General features: G+C 47.1%; 1 protein-coding gene across 3 annotated transcripts in view; it reads left to right on the forward strand.

The window, feature by feature from the left end:
* Positions 1–14,741, forward strand: part of CMTM7 (CKLF like MARVEL transmembrane domain containing 7) — a 50,677-nt gene extending 35,936 nt beyond the window's left edge. The window contains exons 2-5 of one of the 3 annotated variants that reach the window (XM_023260651.2): positions 1,737–1,910; positions 8,546–8,644; positions 11,537–11,618; positions 14,587–14,741. In XM_023260651.2, the coding sequence (XP_023116419.1) occupies positions 1,737–1,910; positions 8,546–8,644; positions 11,537–11,618; positions 14,587–14,600 (369 nt within the window). In that variant the 3' untranslated portion in view covers positions 14,601–14,741. Of the gene's footprint in view, positions 1–1,736; positions 1,911–8,545; positions 8,690–11,536; positions 11,619–14,586 lie in introns of all 3 variants that reach the window. The other 2 variants (XM_045037743.1, XM_023260652.2) reach the window with 2 other exon arrangements.
* Positions 14,742–18,565: the final 3,824 nt, after the last annotated feature.

The following is an 18,565-nucleotide window of genomic DNA, read 5'->3' on the forward strand; positions in this document are numbered from 1 at the left end:
TGAAGTCAGAACTCCTACTTCAGTTTGTCGCAATTCTGCTGTGGTGTTTGATTTGCTTCTCTGGCTGGAAACAAGAAGAGGTCTGAGGGGGCCGTGGTTGGGGTGGGGGAGAATGAACACCCCAGGGCGTTTTCTCCACCATGCTCTTGCTTGCTCATTCTCCTGCTTCACCTTTCTGGCTGCCCGCAGAGTATCGATCTAGAGGATTCAGGGGTCTGCATCATTTGCAGAGGTTACCTGCTGGCCTTAGAAAAGTTCTGAAAAGTTTGGTGTCAGATCTTTTCTTTTCTTTTCTTTTCTTTTCTTTTCTTTTCTTTTCTTTTCTTTTCTTTCTTTCTTTCTTTCTTTCTTTCTTTCTTTCTTTCTTTCTTTCTTTCTTTTCGTTCTTTCTTTTTTTAGAGCGCGTTAGCCGCGATGCTGGCCATTTAAAGTAGGGATGAATGAATTATTGGGCAAAAAGGAAGCTTTTAGTTGCATGCGTTAGTACATACCATGTGCAGTCTAAATGCGATTTTCCAAAGTTGGGATTCCCAGAAGAAGCGCGCACGGTAGGTAGGTAGGCCAGTTGAACCGGGTTCGGGAAGTCTTACTTTACAAGCATGTTTCCCAGGGAGGTTTGCGATGGTTCGCGGTAGAACGATAATGTCCTTCCTGCTGAAGGTCCTCGGCCCTGGGAGTTCGTAGAGGAAGACCTGCCCGGACCCCTGTTGTTCACTGGGAAACTCCCACATCTCTGTGTCATCATGGGAAAGAGGTGGCTCTGTCACAGATGAAGAGTTGTACAAATTATTCTAACCTTTGCGTTCAGTTAAGCACAAAATTGCCTCTTCACCCAGGAATCACGCCTCATAATCCTGAATTCGCTGCATTTTAAGGCAGGCGTTGAACGCCCCAGTGCGGGAGGGGTCAGCGCGAGGTGGGGACACCCAGAGACCGGGAGGCCTGCAAATGGGGACTGATAATCAGCAGAGCCCTGGTGAGATCACGCATAGTCCCGAGTGAAGCAGAGCTCCCCTCCGAGCTTTAAAACAGCCTCGAGGCATGAATCATTCTATTACCAAGGCTGGCCGGCTTGAGAGGAACCGAAAAAATGAAAATTACTCCTGTTGCTCATTAGCAAAGGGGAATACGCAAATGTCGAGGGTCCCTCTGCACACCGCTGTTTGGATTTGACAAGCAGAGCACTCTCTTCATGCCAGAGTCTTTCCCAGCCTTCGTATCTGTTCGGAGCAGTTGGACAGACGCTAGAAATGAGGGGCTTGAGAAAATAGAGCATTTTTCACACCACTTGAACCAGTGTCAGATACATTTTGTGATTTGATGCTCATTAGAGACTCACATTTTCTTTCTTTCTTTTTTTTTTTCCTTTTTTTTAAAGCTTGTTTATTTTGAGAGAGAGAGAGTGGGCGCGCAATCAGGACGGGGACAGAGAGAGAGAATCCTAAGCAGGCTCTGCGCTGTCAGCACAGAGCCCGATACGGGGCGTGAACTCACCAACTGTGAGATCCTGACCTGAGCCGAAGTCGTTCACTCAACCGACTGAGCCACCCAGGTGCCCCGCGACCGGCATGTTTTAAAGGCTCGCACTATGGGAAAGTGCACTTTCCCAACCTTGCAGCCAGTCTGTGAGGAAATAACCTGAATCACAGCGGTTCCTCAATGTCCTGTCGTTGTTTCTTCCCTGGGTGGCCGTCCTGGCTGGGCGTTTCTCTGATGTGCCTGTATTTCTGCCCCAGGTCACTCTGCTGATCGCCTTCATCTGCGTGAGGAGTTCTGTGTGGACCAGGTACAGTGCCTACAGCTACTTTGAAGTGGTCACCATCTGCAACTTGATAATGATCCTCGTCTTTTACCTGGTGCATCTCTTCCGTCTCTACCGCGTGCTCACCTGCATCAGCTGGCCCCTGTCGGTAAGGGAGTGGCCTGGCCCGATTCTGGGCACCCGTAAGTCAGGGTATTAGCTGAGGCACTGAGACCCAACAGAATCTGTCCCATCTGCGCCCCCCGGTGTCCACCTGCTTTCTCCGTCTCTTCCTGCTGTGGCCCTGCACGTCCCAGTGTCTGCCGGCCATCTCTGCCTGTGTCCTGCTGTGCCTCCTGCCTCAGTGTTTATTTTCTTGAGTGGCAGGAAACGGGCCATGTGTGTGAGTTTGGAGGAAGAAGCTCCTAAAGGCGATGGGGATTTATACTGTTGGGAGTACTGAATGGTAAGATTCATTAGCTAAAAGGACCGGCAGAGTCCGAGGAAAGATTTCAGAAGTTTCCAGGATTTTTTTCTTTCCAGTCTGTTATTTAAAAAAATTTTTTTTAAATGTTTATTTATTTTTTGAGAGACAGAGCGTGAGCAGGGGAGGGGCAGAGAGAGAGGGAGACACAGAATCCGAAGCAGGCTTCAGGCTCCGAGCTGTCAGCACAGAGCCCAACATGGTGTTTTAACTCATGAACCGAGAGATCATGACCTGAGCCGAAGTCGGACACTTAACTGAGCTACCCAGGCGCCCCTCTATTATTTTTTTATAAGCTTGGTTGACATATACTTCACATGCCGGACAATTGCCTGTTTAAAGTGTACAATTCTCCAGATTTTGCTATCTTCCCAGAGTTGTGCAACCATCGCCATAGTCAATTTTAGAACATTTTCCTCGCTTCAAAAAGAAACCCCATATGCTTTAGCTGTCACCTCCTACCTTTCATCCCCTCCAACCTTAAGCAACCACTAATCTACTTTCTGTCTCCATGAATTTTCCTCTTCTTGACATTTCCTGTAAATGGAAGCATATGTGTGGTCTTCTGTCACTGGTTTCTTTCACCGAGAGTGTTTTCATGGTTTTTCTATGTTGTAGCATGCATCAGTACTTCCATTTTTTTTTAATAGCCAAGGAATATTCCATTAAAAGGATATACCACATTCTGTTTATTCTGATGGACATTTGGGTTGTTTCCACCTTTTGGCCATCATGAATAATGCTGCTGTGAACATTCACGTACAAGCTTTTTGCGTGGACGTGTTTTCATTTCGCTAGGGAATATACCAGAGAGTGGACTTGCTGGTTCCCGTGGTAACTGTGTTTAATTGTTTGCGGAGCTGCCAGACTTTTTTCCAAAGTGACTGCACCATTTTATATTCCCATCAGCAGTGTAGGAGGGGTCCGATTTCCCCACATCCTTATCAATACTCATCATTTTCTTACTTTCTGATTTTAGTCACTCTAACGAGTATGAAGTGGTGTCTCATGATTTGCATTTCTCTGATGACTGTTGATGTCAGTCATCATTTCGTGAGCTTTTTGGCCATTCACGTATCTTCTTTAGAGAAATGTCTGTTCAGACCCTTTGCCCATTTTTAATTAGGTTGTCATTTTATTACCGAATTCTCAGTCTTTTGTATATTTTAGTTAGAAGTTCCTTATCAGATAAATGATTGGCAGATATTTTCTCCCATTCTATTGGTTATTTTTCACTTTCTTAAGTTTTTTTTAATGTTTATCCATTTATTTCTTGAGAGAGAGAGAGCGAGCACACGAGCCTGGAGGGACAGAGAGAGAGGGAGAAAGAGAGAAATGCCAAGCAGGCTCCACACAGAGGGGCTTGAACCCATGAACTGTGAGATCATGACCTGAGCTGAAACCAAGAGTTAGATGATCAACTGCCTGAGCCACCCAGGCACCCCTAGTGTTCACTTTCTTGATAGTGTTCATTAAAGCACAGGTTTTTAGTTTGATGAAATCTAATGTAACTACTTTTCTTCTGTTAATGATGTTTTTGGTGTAAAATCTTAAAAGCCAAACCCAAGATCATGAAGATTTTACTCTGTGTTTTCCTCTAAGGAGTTTCATAGTTTCAGCTCTTACATTTAGGTATTTTGTCTATTTTGTTTTTTTTTTTTAATTTTTTTTTTCAACGTTTATTTATTTTTGGGACAGAGAGAGACAGAGCATGAACGGGGGAGGGGCAGAGAGAGAGGGAGACACAGAATCGGAAACAGGCTCCAGGCTCTGAGCCATCAGCCCAGAGCCCGACGCGGGGCTTGAACTCACGGACCGCGAGATCGTGACCTGGCTGAAGTCGGACGCTTAACCGACTGCGCCACCCAGGCGCCCCTATTTTGTCTATTTTGAATTAATTTTTTGTGTCTGGTGTGAGGTAAGGATTCAACTTCATTCTTTTGAAGGAAAGAATACGTTGAAATGTAAATATCCAGTTGTCCCAGCACCATCTGTTGGGAAGACTGTTCTTTCCTCATTGCATTGTCTTGGCATCCTGGCTGAAAATGAGTTGACCATAAACACATGGATTTATATCTGGACTCCCAGTTGCATTGATCTTACCACACGGTCTTGATTGCTGTAGATTTGTAGCCAGTTTTGAAATTAGGAATTCTGAATCTTCTATTTGTTCTTTTTCAGGATTGTTTTGGAGTTTTGCAATTCCATGTGAATTTTAGAATCAACTTTTTAGTTCCTACAAAATGTCAGCTGGGATTCTAATACAAACTGCACTGAATCTAGAGATCAATTTGGAGAGTATTGTCATCTTAATATTAAGTTTTGTGACCTAGGAACATGGGAGGTTTTCCCATTTATTTAGATCTTCTTTAATTTCTTTCATCAATGTTTTATAGTTTTCAGAGTGTAAGTTTTGGTGCATTTGGCACGGGGGAACTTAAATCTGTTTCTAAGTACCTTATTTTTTTGATGATATTTCAAATGTAATCATTTTCTTAATTTCATTTTTGGATTGTTCATTCCAAGTGGATAGAAATACAAGTGATTTCTGTATATTGATCTTGTAACCTTAACCTTGGTGAACTCATTTTAGATCTAATAGACTGTTAGTGGATTCTTCAGGATTTTGTAGATATAAGATTATGCCATCTATGGGTAGAGATAGTTTTATATTCCTTTCCAATCATTTTATTATCTTATTGTTCTTATTCAACTAAGAAATTAGTTGAATATTGAAGTGGCAAGACCACACATTGCTATCTTGTTCCTGAGCTTAGGAGGAAAGCATTCCATCTTTCATCATTAAATATAATGTTAGCTGTGGATTTTTACAGATGAGATTTATCAGATTGAAAAAGTTAATTTCCAGTCCTCCTTTGTTGAATGTTTTTTTTTTATCATGAAAGGGTGTTAGATTTTGTCAAATGCTTTTTCTTAGTCTGTTGAGGCAATCGTGGTTTTTCCCCCTTAATATTCTTCTAATATAGTGTATTACATTGACTTTCATATGTGGAACTAAAGTTTGCATCCCTGGGATAAATTTTGTTTGGTCATGATATGTAATTCAGTTTATATGTAGCTGGGTTTGGTTTGCTAGCATTTTATTGAGAATTTTTATATTTGTATTTGTAAGAGATACCAGTGTGTAGTTTTCTTGTGATACCTTTGTCTGGTTTTGCTATCACTGTAATACTGGTCTCATAGAATAATTTGGGAAGTGTTACCACCTCTTCTATATTTTAAAAGAGTTTGTGAAGAATTGGTATTCTTATTTAAATGTTTGGTAGAATTCTGCAGTGAAAGCATCTGAGCCTGGGTTTTTCTTATGGGTGATTTATTATTCTTATTAATACAAACTCTACTTGTTTTAGATTTTTCAGATTGTTTATTTCTGCTTGAGTCATTTTCAGTGGTATGTTCTTATAGGAACATGTCTGTTTCATCTAAGTTTTCTAAGTTACTGACATACAATTGTTCAAGTATTCCTTTAAAATCAGTTTTACTTCTTTTTTTTTTTTTTTCAACGTTTATTTATTTTTGGGACAGAGAGAGACAGAGCATGAACGGAGGAGGGGCAGAGAGAGAGGGAGACACAGAATGGGAAACAGGCTCCAGGCTCTGAGCCATCAGCCCAGAGCCTGACGCGGGGCTCGAACTCACGGACCGCGAGATCGTGACCTGGCTGAAGTCGGACGCTTAACCGACTGCGCCACCCAGGCGCCCCAAATCAGTTTTACTTCTATAAGGTCTGTAGTGATGTCCCCTCTTTCATTTCTGATTCTGGTCATTTGAATCTGGTCATCTTTTCTCTCCCTTTTTTTTTTTTTCTTGATCAGTTTTGCTAACGGTTTGGCTGTTTTTTTCATCTTTGCAAAGAACCAGTTTTGGTTTCACTAATTTTCCCTATTGTTCTTCTCTTCTCTAGATCATTAATTTCTGCTCCCATCTTTTTTTCCTTTTGTCTCCTTGCTTTAGATTTAGTTTGATCTTCTTTTTCCAATGTCTTAAGGTAAAGATTAGGTTATTAATTTGAAACCTTTTTTCTTTTTTAGTATAGGTCTGTACAGCTATAAATTTCTTTCTGAGCACTGCTTTAGCTGCATCCCATAATTTGAGTCTATTATGTCTTCATTTTCATTCATCTGCAAGTATCTTCTAATTTTCCTTGTGGTTTTGTCTCTAATTGGCCCATTAGTTAGGAATGTGTTATTTTGTACATTATCTGTGGGTTTCCCAAATTTCTTCCTGCTATTGCTTTCTAATTTCATTCTGTTGTAGCTGAAGAACATACTTCATGTTATTTCAATATTTCACATTTATTGAGTTTTATTTTATGGTTTAACATATAGTGTATCCTAGAGAATATTTTATTTGCATTTGAGAGGAATGTATATTCTGTTGTTGGGTAGAGTGTTTTATAGATGTTAGGTTAGGTTTAGTTGCCTTATAGTATTGAGTCTTCTATTTCCTTGTTGATCTTCTCCCTAATTGTTCTATACATTATTGAAAGTAGGGTATTGAAGCTTCCAACTATTATTTTTGAATTATCTGTTTCTCCCTTCATCTCTTTGAGTTTTTGCTTCATGTGTTGCTTTGTTGTTAGGTGAATTCGTGTTTATAATTGTCTGTCTTCCTGACGGATTGACGTTTTCATCATTATAAAATGTCCCTCTTTATCTTTGGTAACATTTTTTGTTTTAAAATCTATTTTGTCACCAGTATAACGCCTCCAGTTTTCTTTTGGTTGCTGTTTGAATGGAAGCTTCTACTTTCAATCTGTTTGTATCTTTGAATATAAGGTTTTCTCCAGTAGACTAGTTGAATCTTTTTATTTTTTTTTAATCCAGCCTGACAACCTCTGCTTCTTGTTTGGATTGTTTTGATTATTCACATTTAATGTTATTACCCGCTATGTTATCTTGAGAGACCTTTCCTTTGTGTTCCTAAGTTATAAGGCTCCTTTCAAAGTTATGACACCTTTCTGCTTCTTTTGAGAACAAGCTCCTCTGATAACGATACTGATAATGAACAAGCAGAGGAGGGAATAAAAGCTGGGGGCAAGAATAGGGGTGGGCTGAGAAGGGAATGAGAATGTTGGAGGGGTTAGCTCAGCCCCACATTTTCGATGGGGCACTATTGGGGCATCTTCCATTTAGGACTCTCTCAAGTCAGTTTTCCCTACCCCATGTCATAGTCCTCTCCCGTCATAGTCCTCTTTCTTTGTGGGTGAGAATCTTGGAGGGAGGGAACTCCACTTACTAATCTGCTCTTCAGTCAAAATCTCTGTGATCTACTTTCTGATAATTCCTTTCTAGTCCGTAAAGGGGAAATTTGGGTGTTTGATTTTGCCCAGCTTTCAGAGGAGCTGCTGCTTAAAAGTGGAATGCTTTTCCAGAATTTCATAGGTGACTACCCAGATGGGCAGAACTTCACAAAGGACTAATTTCTAAGTTCTCACCGATGACAATTAAAAATGAATACGCTCTGGATCCAGCGGGAGTACTCTCCCAGCCCTCAGCCCCAGTTCCCCTCTGATCCGGTGTTTAATGGGGAGAAAGAAGGAGGAGGTGGAAGTCATGCTGCTGAATGCAGGAGGTTCAGCCTCATTCAGGGTCTGTGGAGATGCCGTTTTAAGCATGGGGTTGAATGGGGTGGAGGCGGACGGAAGCAACGGTGGAGTCTGCCCTGCCAACCAACTCCTCAGCAGAGTGTGATGAAATGAGGACCAAACCAGGAGGCTCGGGTGCCAGAAAGCTGGCTCCCCCACCCCCACAAGCACATCACAGAAGGGCCCTGACCTCACTCTAAGCTCCGACTCCAAGTCTGAGGGGCCGAGCATCTCAAGTCCACACCTACAACTGTTCACAGGGCGGGTGGGCACCCCAGGCCGCCACCAAAGCCAGCACGTCGTTAGACGAGAACTTTCTCGGAAGCAGAAGCGTCAGACACACCTCTCTTGGAGGGGCTTTGCCTCTCAGAGCTGGAGCTGCCTTTAAACTCTCCAGCCTGGGAGCCATGAGGACCTGTTTGCTCTAGCTCTCGCCAGACGTCGGGGTACTGTCTACAGATTGCTCTCAGGAGTAGAGCCGTCCTTAGTGGATATCTTTCCTCACGCGACAAGTGTCCTTTCTCTCTGTTGCCTCTCTGGCTGCCTGCTGGCTCCTTTTCTGTCTTGCAGGGCCTCATCCTGGCCAGCCTTCCGTAGCTGCTGCCTGTGAGCTAACTGCTGTGGTCAGAGTTCCTCTCTTCTGTGCCCAGTTGCCTCTGAGAACCAGGAGCGGACCTCCCGACCCACTGCTTTGCTTTGTTTTTGTCCCCAGGAACTTCTGCACTATTTAATCGGTACCCTGCTCCTCCTAATCGCCTCCATTGTGGCAGCCTCCAAGAGTTACAGCCAGAGCGGACTGGTAGCTGGAGCGGTGAGGACGGTCTCGGGGGACACTTCACGAACGAGTTCACCTCTAGTACATTTTCTTCCTGACGGGCAGCGAAGGGATTGTTTCCCGGGGCCTTTCTTCCCTAGAAAAGTACCCATCAGTACCCGCCTCGATCCAGCCAGCAGCAGTCTCCAAAGAGCCTTAAACTTGGGCCCACAGCAGAGGGTCTCAGCAGGTGGACCGTCAGGGCTCCTGGCACCCACAGATGGCCCGTGGCCCAGCCCTCTCTCTCACGAAGCCACTGCTTAAACCAGGGGGCCATTCGGCGTTAATGCACGTGCCCATTTGAGTCATGTGCTTGTGGCTACCTCAGTGTTGTGCGGGCAAAGATTCCAAGGCCACGTTAGGGCCCACGGGAAGAGGATGTGATCGGTTAGTGATACCTGTCACGAGTGCTGGCTTTGCTGGTCCTGATTGATAACCATAGTCAGGCCAGGAAGTAACACTTTTAGACCTTTCAAAGGTGAGAATTGATCGATCTGATAGCCTGAATAGAACCATGGAAATGTATAAAAATAAGAGTGCTGTGGGGCTGTGTTTACCACCCCCACACACACATATTTTCATATGTGTGTATACTATACATATATATGTATTATTTAAAAAAATTTTTTTTAATGTTTGTTTATTTTTGAGAGAGAGAGAGAGACAGAGCACGAGCAGGGGAGGGTCAGAGAGAGAGGGAGACACAGAATCCAAAGCAGGCTCCAGGCTCTGAGCCGTCAGCACAGAGCCCGACGCGGGGCTCGAACTCACAAACCACGCGATTATGATCTGAGCTGAAGGTAGACACTTAACTGAGCCACCCAGGCGCCCCTGCATTTATTATGACTTAACGATGCATAGATTCCTGCAAGCTGGTTTCTGATTTAGCTCACTGGTTACAGTTTGGTGGCCTGTGGGCCAGTACGGATTTGCCTCATTTTGAGTTTTAAGAAAAGCTGAACGGGACAGTCACTCTTTCATGTACATGTCAACAAAATTCTCCAGACTTCGGGTTGGGAGTGGTTTAGTGCCTGGAGTTCCACTGACGGGTGGGGTCTGTCCTCCAAAGGTGGGGAGGGGGGCAGCCAAGCCTCTCAACACTCATGGGCCTTCGGTGCCTCGCGCAGCCACCCCTCCCCACCCCTGCAATCCCCAAGGACGGGAGTGAATGCTACCTACAGGTTACCACCTGCTTGATTACAGGCCGGCTGGTGCCCACTGTGTCAGAGCCACACGGGAGGCTCCCACTGGGTTTTAGGATTCAGGTTGCACATAACCGTGTCTGTTAGCCTTAGAATTCCAGTAAGCCCCATTTATCATACACCGTCTTTGTGCCTAGGACAAAGCCTGGGCCATGAGGGAGCCAGAAGAAATAAAAAGACACGGACCTTGCTTATGAGAAAATGGTAATCTAGTTCAGGAGTCAAGGCCAAGGCGCATGAAACAATTAGCAAACGAGGCATTGTTGTCCAGAATAGCATTATGTAGCGATATAATAAACTGTTCAATTATGCAGTGCAGACAGTTGGGGACCGGGATAGTATATAATGTGCTAATTGTGCAGGACGGACAATGAGGGGCTAGGACAGGCTCCAATAGGCTAATTATGTGGTGCAGACAATCAGTACAAAGGGAGCCAAGGAAAGGGACCTGGGGGAGGGGAGCGGGTGTGGGCCTTTGGGGGCAGCCGCTTATGTAAACCAGAGGCCGGGCCTGAAAAGAAAACCAAACCCTGGAAATCCTGCCCGTGGCCTGGCTGCTCCTGGGCTCCTCCTGTTGTGTGTCAGCCGTGGCTCTGGCCGCGCCGCAAACCTGAGGCCATGTGCAAGTCTGGGAACATTTGGGCAAAAATACAGAGCAGGGTTCTGTTGATTCCTAGGGCTCAGATCCCATGTCTGGCCCTCGCTATCTCTGTGGCCCTGAGCAAACTAGTTGACTTGCTGTCCTTCCTTGTCTTTAGCTGCCAAATGAGGGGGAGGGGAGGGTACCCGCATCACCCAGCCGGAAACGTGGTAGGAGTTTAAAGGATCAGCACACCTAATGGGCTTAGCACACGGGCGGGCACATAGCAAGTGGTCAATAAATTATACTTGCTGCAGCTGCTGGTGTTGTTGACAAGTAAGGAAATGGCTACAGGCTTCAAAGTTTCATACGAAGACAGCAGAGCCTCTTCGACCATCAGGAGCCTCACACGAGACCCTTTTCCTCCCTGGGCGCCCTGTGTTTTCTTCATCGTTAAATGAGGTTGGACTGGGCTAGGTCAGCTTTCCTAGATAAGCTAGGTCAGCCGCTTGAGCACAGAGTGGAGCCTCAGAATAGAAAGGTGCGGTGCCCTATTTATTTTAGGCTAATGCTGTTTAAATGTTTGCAGACATGAAACTGCCTGTCAGGGCTTCAGCTTCGGGCTCTTGCCTGGCTATAAAGTGAGACAGAACAGAAAGCCATTAATGAATGAAATGCAATGCTGCCACATCAGTAAGGTCCATTGGAACATTAGAAATTTAAAAACCTAAATTAAAATACACAACTTCACCTTTTTCTCTTTCATTAGCCCCGGGTAATTACAGTCCAGTGTCTGGGCCCCAGCTTAGTGGTAAACACAAACCCAAACGTGGGCCCTGAAGTTGCCTAGAGCGAGGAGAGCCAGGAGGTGAAAGCCAGAGCCTGGCTGCCAGGCCTGTGCTAGGGCCCCTGCTGGGGGAGCCGTGGACACAAGGCCTCGTTCCTGCACCTGAGCAGGGACCAGGTGGTCCGCTCCCGTGATTCCCCGGGGCTCCCTCCTGGCCACAGCTGGTCCAGAAACCGGCGCAGGGATGAGAAACAAAGGGCGGCTAGCCTGAGTGATTGGCCCTCGGCCTGGGAACTTCCTTTGCTCTCTCTCCTGTGTAGATCTTCGGTTTCGTGGCCACCTTCCTCTGCCTGGCGAGCATATGGCTGTCCTACAAGATCTCGTGTGTGACCCAGTCAACAGGTGAGTTCTGGTTGCCCGAACACAGATGATCTCTGAAAGCAGAGTTCCCTCTGCTGGGGAACGGGAGGACGGCCTGGTCTGGAGTTCAGCAACAGGGAAGGGCCGCCCACCGTGAGGCGTTGGGGGGGCCAAGGTGGAAAGGTGTCACCCAAGGTTCTCTGCTCCGCACTGTCAGCGCAGCGCCCAACACGGGGCTCGATCTCACAAACTACAGGATCGTGACCTGAGCCGAGATCAAGAGTCGGACGCTTAACCAACTGGGCCACCCAGGTGCCCCGGTGAAGCATTTTCTTTCTTTTTTTTTTTTTTAAACAGTGATTTTTTAAAATTTTTTTAACATTTTATTTATTTTTGAGACAGGGAGAGACAGAGCATGAACAGGGAGGGTCAGAGAGAGGGAGACACAGAATCTGAAACAGGCTCCAGGCTCTGAGCTGTCAGCACAGAGCCTGACGCGGGGCTCGAACTCACAGACCGCGAGATCATGACCTGAGTCGAAGTCGGCCGCTTAACTGACTGAGCCACCCAGGTGCCCCAGAAGCATTTTCTTTAAATAAGTTCCCTCATGACAAAAATAAAGTGTAGAGAATTTTGAAAATGCAAATAAGAAAAACAAAATATTTTTAATGAAAACCGTCTATCATCACACTACCCAGAAATAGCACCTACTGGGTGTCTGTCCTTCCAGTATTTCTTCTCTCTGGTTGGATGGATGGATGGATGGACAGATACAAAGATGTATAGATACATATGTTGCTTTTGTTAAACGATCCAACTTCAGGTATTATTTGTAACCTGTTCTCATTCTCGTACTTAACCATCTATCAGACATTTTCCCCGCTTGTTTGGGGATTCTTTTCCATCACATTTTTAAAAAAGATTTTATGTATGTACGCATTTAGATTTTATTTTTAAGTAATCTCTGTGCCCAACTTGGGGCTCGAACTTACAACCCCAAGATCGGGAGTGGCATGCTCTAAGGACTGAGCCAGCCAGGTGCCCCTCTTCTCCCATCGCTTTTTGTTAAGTGTTTATTTTTGAGAGAGAGCACGAGCCGGGGAGGGGCAGAGAGAGAGACACAGAGGATCTGAAGCGGGCTCTGTGCTGACAGCAGAGAGCCGAATGCGGGGCTCGAACTCAACAACTGTGAGATCATGACCTGCTCAGAAGTCGAACATTTAACCGGCTGAGCCACCCACGTGTCCCTCCCATCACTTTTATTTATTTATTTATTTATTTATTTATTTTTAACGTTTATTTATTTTTGAGACAGAGAGAGAGACAGAGCATGAACGGGGGAGGGTCAGAGAGAGAGGGAGACACAGAATCCGAAACAGGCTCCAGGCTCTGAGCGGTCAGCACAGAGCCCGACGCGGGGCTCAAACTCGCGGACCGCGAGATCATGACCTGAGCCGAAGTCGGCCGCTTAACCGACTGAGCCACCCAGGCGCCCCTCTCTCCCATCACTTTTAATGGCTCTGTGCTGTTGCATTGACTCCAGGGCATGTCTGTGACATAGTTTACTTGTCTCGTGTCTGGGGTCACTGTGGTGTTTTGTTTTGTTTTGTTTTAATTCTTTGCTACTAAACAGTGTTGTAAAGAACACACTTGTAAACATAGCCCCATACTCATCCCTAATATCTTCTACCTCTAGAATGCATTCCTAGAGGTAACACTGCTGAGAGCTTGACCCAGGTATTCTGATTAATCCACCTTTTTCTTTAGCCCAGCCCTTCCTGTCTTTGTTCTTTTTCTTTCTCTTAAAAAAATAACTAAAGGAATATCAGAGTGTGTACAGTACATGGTCTGAGTTGTCCCGAAGAAACGTTTCCACCAGCTTCCGATTCCCTCTAGAAGTCACTGACAAAAAGAGAACAGGAAGCTGAGGGAGAGGAGGCAGTCACAAGAGACCACAGGCTGTAGGATTCTGTTTACATGAAACGGGCAGAAGAGACACATCCAAAGAGGCAGGAAGTAGATCAGAGGTTGCCAGGAGCTGGGGAGGTGACTGCAGGCGGGTGTGGCCTTCTCTTGGAAGGGATGAAATATTCCAGAAGTATGGCAGTCAGTGTTCGCACAGTCCTGTGAGTACACGGAAACTGTGGACATGAAGCCCACACTTGAGGTGGGTGGGTTGTACGGTAGGTAGATTTTGTCTCGCTGAAGCTGTTTAAGGGAGAAAATCAATGAGGGGGCGCCTGGGTGGCTCAGTTCGTTAAGTGCCTGACTCTCGGCTTCGGCTCAGGTCATGATCTTGTGGTCGTGGGATCGAGCCCCGTGTTGGGCTCTGCGCTGAGTGCGGAGCCTGCTTCGTCTCTCTCCTCTCTCTCTGCCCCTCTCGCTCTCTAAATAAATAGATACATAAATAAGTAAAATAAATTTTTTAAAAAAACAATGAAGAAAAGTAGAGAATGTAACAGTTATGGGTAACATCTGAAGGTGAAAATTATGACTTAAAATTATGAGGGAAGAGCCCAAAGAAACCGCAAACACAGTGAGAGTCCCTGTGACGATAGGCCTGGGTGGGGAAGAGGAAGGATAGAAACCCCCTGTCCCCCCGCCGGTACTAATTTTTTTCTTTTCTTTTAGAAATGTATTTAGAGGGGCGCCTGGGTGGCTCAGTTGGTTAAGCGGCCAACTTCGGCTCAGGTCATGATCTCACGGTCCGTGAGTTCGAGCCCCGCGTCGGGCTCTCTGCTGACAGCTCAGAGCCTGGAGCCTGCTTCATATTCTGTGTCTCCCTCTTTCTCTGACCCTCCCCTGTTCATGCTCCGTCTCAAAAATAAATAAACATAAAAAAAAAAAGAAAAGAAATGTATTTAGAAGGAAAAAACGAATTCCAATGGTAGCTGTTGCTGGGCGGAGGAAGGAAGTGCTCTGAGCAGAGCTGGGGGGCAGCCTCCTGATGTGTGGCTTCTGGGTGGGCCTGCCCTGCCCGCCGTCCTAACTTTGCCGCTTCCTTCCCAAGATGCCGCCGTCTGAGGACACCCTGCGCCCCGGCCCGAGGCAGGCCCTGAGACGGGAGCGTCGGGGGGCCGGCGCCCAGGACGGGCTTCTGAACCTCTGCTCCTGTGCCAAAGCCCTGCCCACACTGCTGGGCACAAGAGGGGCCCTCGGCGTCCTCCTGGGCTCCTGAGCCGCTCTCAGCCTTTCTGGTCTTCCTTGGAGAATAGTCCTCGCCGCCTGGGAACGAAAGCAGCCTCCAGGGAAATCTGGTCTCTTCCTCCTGCTCTTAGAACCAACCGTCTCAGGGACTGATGACCCCACTTACCTACCACAGCGGGGGGGTTTCTGAATACTCCTGCCTAAATCTGCTTCTACTGCACATTCCTCAGGGGGATGAAGCTGCCTTAAGTCCTCTTATAGAAACAAAGCTCTCTCTGGGGCACCAGGGTGGCTCAGTCGGTTAAGTTTCCCACTTCGGCCCAGGTCATGATCTCACGGTTCAAAAGTTCGAGCCCCGCGTCGGGCTCTGTGCTGACAGCTCGGAGCCTGGAACCTGCTTCGGATTCTGAATCTCCCTCTCTCTCTGCCCTCCCTGCTCACGCTCTGTTTCTTTCTCAAAAATAAATAAATATTTTAAAAAATTAACGAAAAAAACAAAGCCATCTCCTAATTTATCCAGCTTGGGAAGAAGCCCCTCTTGAGACCAGACCCTCTTTCTTAAGTGAGGCGGGCCTGCAGAAGCACTGTGTGGTCAGCCCGTGTTGCAGGCCTCAGTCTTAATTACCACTGTGAGTGTGGGGGGGGGCATGTGTGGAGGGGGGCGTGTGTGCATGTGTTTTGTAATAAAAATATTGACTTGGCCAATTTCTTATTGGACGAGAAAGCTGTAAACCAGGATTCGCGTGACAGGGCCCACAAAGCTCATGGGAAAGCACTTGATGCACCCCGGGCCCCCCTACCCCTACCCCCTCCACCTCCCCAGAGATGAGAACACTAAAGGATGCAGAAGACCCTGGCCCCTCAAGATTTGCATATTTTCAGAGTAAATGGATATGAAGGGTGGAAGCCAGTACTGTTCACACAAGACCTAATAAAGCACTACTCACGAGCAGCACGAGTGGCCTTAGAAAAAGAGGGAACTTCTGGTACCTACTACAGCATAGATGAACCCCGAAGACGTGCCGAGTGAAATAAGCCAGAAGGACAAATGCTGTATGATTCCATTTCCAGGAGATTCCTCGAGTAGTTAAAATTCAGAGACTGAAAGGAGGATGGTTGCCGGAGCGGGGGGCTGGCGGGGGGGAATGGGGAGTTCGTGTCTAATGGGTACAGCTTTCAAGCGGGAAGACGGAAACGTTCTGGAGTCGGATGTGGTGGTGGCTGCACAGCATAAATGTAATGCCAATGAGCTGCACCTAAAAGCTGTGAAAGTGGTTAAGTTCTATGTTACGCATAGTTAAAAAACCTTTTTTTTAATGTTTACTTATTTTTGAGAGAGAGAGCGCGAGCAGGGGAGGGGCAGAGAGAAAGGGAGACACAGAATCTGAAGCAGGCTCCAGGCTCCGAGCTGTCGGCACAGAGCCCAACGCGGGGCTCGAACCCACGAACCGTGAGATCACGACCTGAGCGGAAGATCATGACGCTTACCCAACTGAGCCACCCAGGTACCCCATTATGGACTGACTTTATAATAAGTAAATGGTGTAAATTGATCATTCGTGTTAACATCATATTTCCTGTTTTATATAATAGAGTTTCATATGATCTAGATTGAAAAGGTGGGTTTCTCTGCTTAAAAATAACACGTTCAGAAGTCCCTGACAGGAAGGAAGCTGCCGGGCCAGAGCAATGCACCCAGGTTGGAGGCAGCCACTGAGTGGCTTTCTCATGAAGACCACCGGGCGAGTAACTGGAGCCTGTGGACCTTGTAAGGCGAATGAGGCAACCGGTGGCTTGCTGGGGTTTTATTGTCATTTTCTGTGTATATGAAAATTATGCAAATGAGAAAGACCACGATAAGCTCCATGCAGAGTTGTGCAAAAAAGGTAACATCGCGGTGTGAAGGGTGCCCTTTGGCTCAGTTCTGTAGAGCAGTAACAGCCAGAATAATGGTGACGCTGAATACCGACCTGACCCAAACTATTAAGAAATTGCGAGGGCAGGGGTGCGTGTGGAGGGCAGCCCAGGGCTGCCAGATGCCCCAAGTGTCGGAGAGAATTTTTAGGCTAAACATTTGAGTTTTAAAAGTTGCCAAATAGGGGCGCCTGGGTGGCTCAGTCAGTTGAGCGTTTGACTTCAGCTCAGGTCATGATCTCACAGTCTGTGAGTTCGAGCCCGGCCTCGGGCTCCGTGCTGACAGCTCGCAGCCAGGAGCCTGCTTCAGATTCTGTGTCTCCCTCTCTCTATGCCCCTCCCCTGCCCATGCTCTGTCTCAAAAATAAATAAAAACATTAAAAACTAGTAATAATAAAAAAATAAAGGTTGTCAAATAAACTTTTAAAAGATACACTTCAGGCCGAGCCAAATGCGTGCCGAGGCTTTGTGCAGCCCGCGAGCCCTCGGTTTGCGACCCTACCTGACCCGGTGGTTCTGGGAACGGGAAGGAGGGTGGTCTGGCAGCAGGAAGTCAGGGCTGAGGCCGGAGCGCGCGGAGGCTTCTCGGGCCAGCACCTGCTTCCTCCCGAAACCCCAAGCTAGTGCGCGGGGCGGGGGCCCTCCCCGGGGTCCCCTGCCGGCAGAGTCGCCTGCTGGCGCGCTGCCACCGGTCGCAGCTGGCCTCAACTTTTCTTCTGCGAAAACAAAACCCTGATGAGCAGGTGGCCGCCCTGCGCGCCCTCGCCTAGCAGCGCGCGCCCTCTTGTGGCAGCGGGGCGCAGCGCGGCATTTAACCAACCTTTGTGACCGTGTGCTTCCCCTTGCCTCACCCCTCCCGTCTCTCCTCTCCCAGCACAACCTCCAGATCCTTCCATCCACCGCATCTTTGCTTTTCTTAATATGTAGCTCTACGGCAGTTACATGGGTTGCCTAGGAAGTGCATAGAAGTCTGGTAGTTATCTGTAATTGAAACAGTCACCATGCTGTATGTAATGTGGGCCTCACATCTCTCTTCATCCAGCCACCACTGCAGTGCCGGTCCTGCAAGGGCTGTGACAACTTCATGCCACTGTAACCACACAGCTGTGCTCCAGGCCTCCACTGGCGCCTCTTGACTGTCCTGTGGATGCTGCCCAGGGACCCACCCAGCACCCACACATGTGAGGCCGGCAAGTGCAGGAGACTTCCTGCCCTGGGGTGGAACACTGGCCAATGGGACACAGGAGTCAGTGGATACATCTGTCCTCTCCTGGGACAAATTGTCCTAAGGCAAGTTTTACACCGCTTCTCCAGGGACAGTTCTGTGGGACCAAGGGAACAGTCACACTGAGTGGTGACCAACTCAGTAACACATCCTCGTATCAGCGATCTCCTTCTCAGCTTCACTCCAGATGGTTCGGATGGATATGTGGGTACAGGCAGGAAATATGTGGTGGCTGCATGAATAGCCTTACTCAGGGGTGGCTTTGGAAGACAGGAGTGAGGGGGAATAGGGAGATAACTCCAATGGCCAAAGCCCTGTGCAAGGCATCTGATCATCTACTTTGGTGGAAGTGGCCCAATGAGAAAATATACAGCCTTGGGGACAGGTGAATGGCCAGGGGCCTAGAAAGGGAAAGACCAGTAAGGCCCCGAGGGGTGGATGGGGCAGGAAGGCACTAAAATTCTCAACCACGCAATTCATTTGAACAATCCGTGGATTTCCTACAAAATAAAAATCCTGGATAATGAGGCCACTAAATGCCACGGAAAAAAGTAGCCCAGAAAAACCCCCTGCACATATGCGTATATTGTATGATTAAAAGCTCAGGGACCCACAGAATTAAAGGTCCAGGCGGGGCTAGCCCGGCTAGGGGCTGTGAGGGTGCACAAACAGAAGGGAAACCTGGAGTGGATTTCACAGCTCC

The sequence above is a fragment of the Felis catus genome, chromosome C2 (genome assembly GCF_018350175.1).
Source record: "Felis catus isolate Fca126 chromosome C2, F.catus_Fca126_mat1.0, whole genome shotgun sequence".
Lineage (NCBI taxonomy): Eukaryota > Metazoa > Chordata > Mammalia > Carnivora > Felidae > Felis > Felis catus.